Below are 3,597 nucleotides of genomic sequence, written 5' to 3'. Positions count from 1 at the left end.
CACATTCTTAATACATTTCACTGTACCATTCAAAGTTTGTTTCTAAATGCATATCATTCTACTATTTGAGGTAACTTTACACCATTTTTTCCTTTTGTCTATTCCCAATCCCATTAATTTGTATGGACTAGACTATGTGACTAGCACAAAACTTTGAAAGGTAATAGGTGGTGTAATAGAGGGGGAGTTCGATCTTTAACCCCACACTTGAGTTATTACTTCCCTACTATAATGGTCAGACTAAATTATTTTCCTCGCCGAATTATGAAGTTTGCATGGCTTGCATCAACAGGGTGGGTGACAAGAGCATTGGCCAGTTCTTGCGCTACGCGTTCGCCAGTAGGTACAAGGAGATACTAAGCAAGGCACACAGCTCTTCGACGATGACAGTGCCCAAGTTCACAACACGCCTTACAAAAGAAGAAGCTCAAGGTACAAACATCTCCCTCGTGCACTTACTCGTTCCCCTGTTTGTTTTCCCTTACCATACCAACCACTCCAAGTCGGGTTAACCTTGGTTCTTTTCGCCGTGAAGTGTTTGAATCTGCTAGGGAGTCGATGTCCGCCTTCAGGAAGTGGCGCGTCGGGGGTGCGAGGCTGCAGAAGGCGTCCATTCTTGGAAGGAAGAGGAAGACAAAGCTGCCTGACGGGCCTTCGACGCCCTGAACTGTTTTTACTGTGGAGCGCAGTGCCTGGGCGGGAGAGAGCCAATGTTTGCACACTGATAGATCTGGTACTGTAAATGTATGGAACAGAAAAAGCGCGAAAGGCAGTTCTGATCTGCGATCAGACGTCGGCGCACCTGATATGTTTGTTTGAATACTCGTATCTTCAATTTGTCAGTTGGACTGACAAACCTTAATTGGAGTAAGAGGCTCGCCTCCTGGGTTGGCCATCTCATCTTATTCCTCTCCTGGTTTAGCACACGGGAAAGAAATCAATCCCATCAACTTAAGCAGTTAGATGCTGACTTGTGAATCTCTGTTGTGCTTGCATGAAGGAGATCCGTTCCCATCAGTTATGCAGTTGCACCTCGCAGCTCCTCTACCTTAATCTTTGGTTGCGGTCTAACGCTCTTATATTATGTGACGGAGGGAGTACAAATTAGCGGTTCAGGTACGAGGAGGAGGAATAAACAGATCTAAACGCTGTCGGTATGGCTTGCCACACCAGGATTAGAACTCACAACTGACCCAGATCAAAGAATTACTCACTATAGCATAGTCGACCCCATCTTCTTTGCGTGGCTAAACAAAATGACGAGGGGTGCACAAGGACGTGATCTTGGATTAGCTACGAATACGACAGGAAACCAACTTCCCGGTTTTCATCCGGTTTGGTTGTGTATCGATGGAAGGCACTCGGACTTGTTTTTAGAAGAGGACTCCAGAGTCCGGCCAGACTCGATCCCTACACGCTACATATACACAGGCACGTGGACAACATAACACCTACCTACTCGTCCGAGAGCTGGTTTTTTTTTAGAACAAAGACGCCAGATGCGTCCGGCTTTAAATTAATAAAGCCCCAACGGCAGAGTCATACCAATAAGTCTTACATCACCCAAAAGCCCCATCGGGCCACTACCATGATCGAGCGGAGAAGATAAAGTTACTGTCGCGTTACAAGGCATCGCTCGTACTGAGCACGCAGACTCGTCAAGCACTCAAAAGAGACTACGTCGACCACCGTAGTCATGGCTCCCTAGCCGCCGCATACACTTGCAGAATTCGCTGTTGCGCTGTCTTGATCAAATCAGCATCCTTGCGCCTCCCCAACGGACTCCACTGCTGCAAAAGAAGATTGCATTTGAAGATGATATTAGCCGGATGTGTTGGCAAGGTCCCCTCGATTGCGAGTTTATTCCTAGTTAGCCACAAGGACCATAGAAGAGCTCCGACACAGGTCCACACGACTCGTTTCGTTGAGCCTTGCAGCGCACCTAAAATGTGGATAAGCTCTGCAGCTGAGCGTGGGTCCCACTGGACACCAGCCGCGGACCGCACTGCGCTCGACGCAAACCGCGCTAAGGGGCACCGAAAGAAGGCGTGGTTCGCGTCCTCTGGGTCCCCGCACAACGCACAAGGCCCATTGGCCGGCCCATTCCGTTTGGCCACGTTCAGGGAAATGGGAAGCTTATCGCGGAACATTTGCCAAAGGAATAGTTTGATCTTCAGTGGCAACCGCGCGGTCCAAAGCCCTGCCACCACCAGCTGCGACGGCCCCTGGCACAGCTTGCGGTATAGAGACTTGACCGAGAACTTCCCAGAGCTGGTGAGCGCCCAGCTCACCGCGTCCGGTTGGTCCGAGAGCACCACCCGGTCAATCAACTGCCGCAGGGCTACAACACTGGCCCGCTCTGTCCGCTGAAGTTCGCGTTTGAAATGAATCTTCGGAGGGGTCGTACACAGCACGTCAGCCACCGACATGCCTGGGTCTACGGCAATGTCATACAGGTCACGGAATTCTTCCCATAGGGGGCGGGCGCCTATCCAAAGATCTGTCCAGAATCGCGCCGATCGCCCATCTCCAATCAAGAACTTAGCCCCCAAGGCAAAGGCCGACTTGATCGTCTGGAGATCATTCCAAAAAGGCGAGCCCCTTGCTCTACCTTCAAAGAAATTCCCGTTGGGGAAGTACTTGGCCTTAAGGAGATCAACCCAGAGTCCGGACGCCCCCTGGGCAATTTTCCAAATCCACCTACACATCATAGCGATGTTAAGCAATCTAGAGTTGGTGATCCCGAGGCCCCCCAAGTCCTTGGGACGACACACCCAAGCCCATTTGACCATATGGTATTTACGGTTCGGGCTAGTTCCTTCCCAAAAGAATTTAGACCGCGGCGTGTCAAACTTTGCGTGCACCCCCTCTGCAAGCAAAAAAGGCCCATAGCAAACATAGGCAGGGAAGAGAGGCTTGAGTTCGTGAGAACTAGTCTGGCCACTTTTGAGAGGAACTAGATCATTAATGGCGCGCGTTGCTGCGCCCGTATATTTTGACAATAAATCGGTAGGTATTTCTAAAAATAAATAGGCATACATCAGAACAATGAAACATCAAGGTAATATAAATAGCATGATGTAATAGTTGTTACATCTCAGGAACAATGCAACAGGGTAAAAAGGCCTTCTTGGACTCAATTTTGATCTAGTACATGAATTTATTCATAAAATTGTGCAATTTTGAAAGCTTTGAAATCTAACCTACAAGAGAATCATTCTATAAGAAAATCAAACCTGAATTTATGCATGAAGCTGAACAATGTTGGAAGTGCTAACATATAATAAAATTATTCTTCGAGAAAAGCAAACCTGAATTTATGCATGAAAATGAACAATGTTGAAAGCTTCAGATCTAGTTTTTGTACAAAACAATAACTCGGATAGAAACCTTGATACAAGCAGACACGTTCACAACACCACATCCGTCCACAAAGCTGAAAATATACCAATTGGTTGATGCTTTATCTGTCGTCCTTTTGTAATTTTCTCTTCATGGAAGATGCGTACCCGTCTGCATCTCTAAAAAAAACCTTGAATATTTGAGAGATCAGGTAAAGAAATGTATGGATATATAATTCAAACATCGTGCACATAA

The 3,597-nt window shown here is 47.4% G+C and overlaps 1 protein-coding gene across 4 annotated transcripts in view; it reads left to right on the top strand.

The window, feature by feature from the left end:
• Window positions 1-1,035, top strand: part of LOC123058675 (probable DNA replication complex GINS protein PSF3) — a 5,372-nt gene extending 4,337 nt beyond the window's left edge. For 2 of the 4 annotated variants that reach the window (XM_044481381.1, XM_044481383.1), the window contains exons 7-8: window positions 293-432; window positions 536-1,035. In XM_044481381.1, the coding sequence (XP_044337316.1) occupies window positions 293-432; window positions 536-666 (271 nt within the window). In that variant the 3' untranslated portion in view covers window positions 667-1,035. The remainder of the gene's footprint in view (window positions 1-292; window positions 433-535) is intronic. The other 2 variants (XM_044481382.1, XM_044481380.1) reach the window with 2 other exon arrangements.
• Window positions 1,036-3,597: the final 2,562 nt, after the last annotated feature.

Source organism: Triticum aestivum, chromosome 3A, assembly GCF_018294505.1.
Source record: "Triticum aestivum cultivar Chinese Spring chromosome 3A, IWGSC CS RefSeq v2.1, whole genome shotgun sequence".
Taxonomy (NCBI): Eukaryota; Viridiplantae; Streptophyta; class Magnoliopsida; order Poales; family Poaceae; genus Triticum; species Triticum aestivum.
Note: the sequence above shows the minus strand (reverse complement) of the source record. Positions and strands in the feature narration are given on the sequence as shown.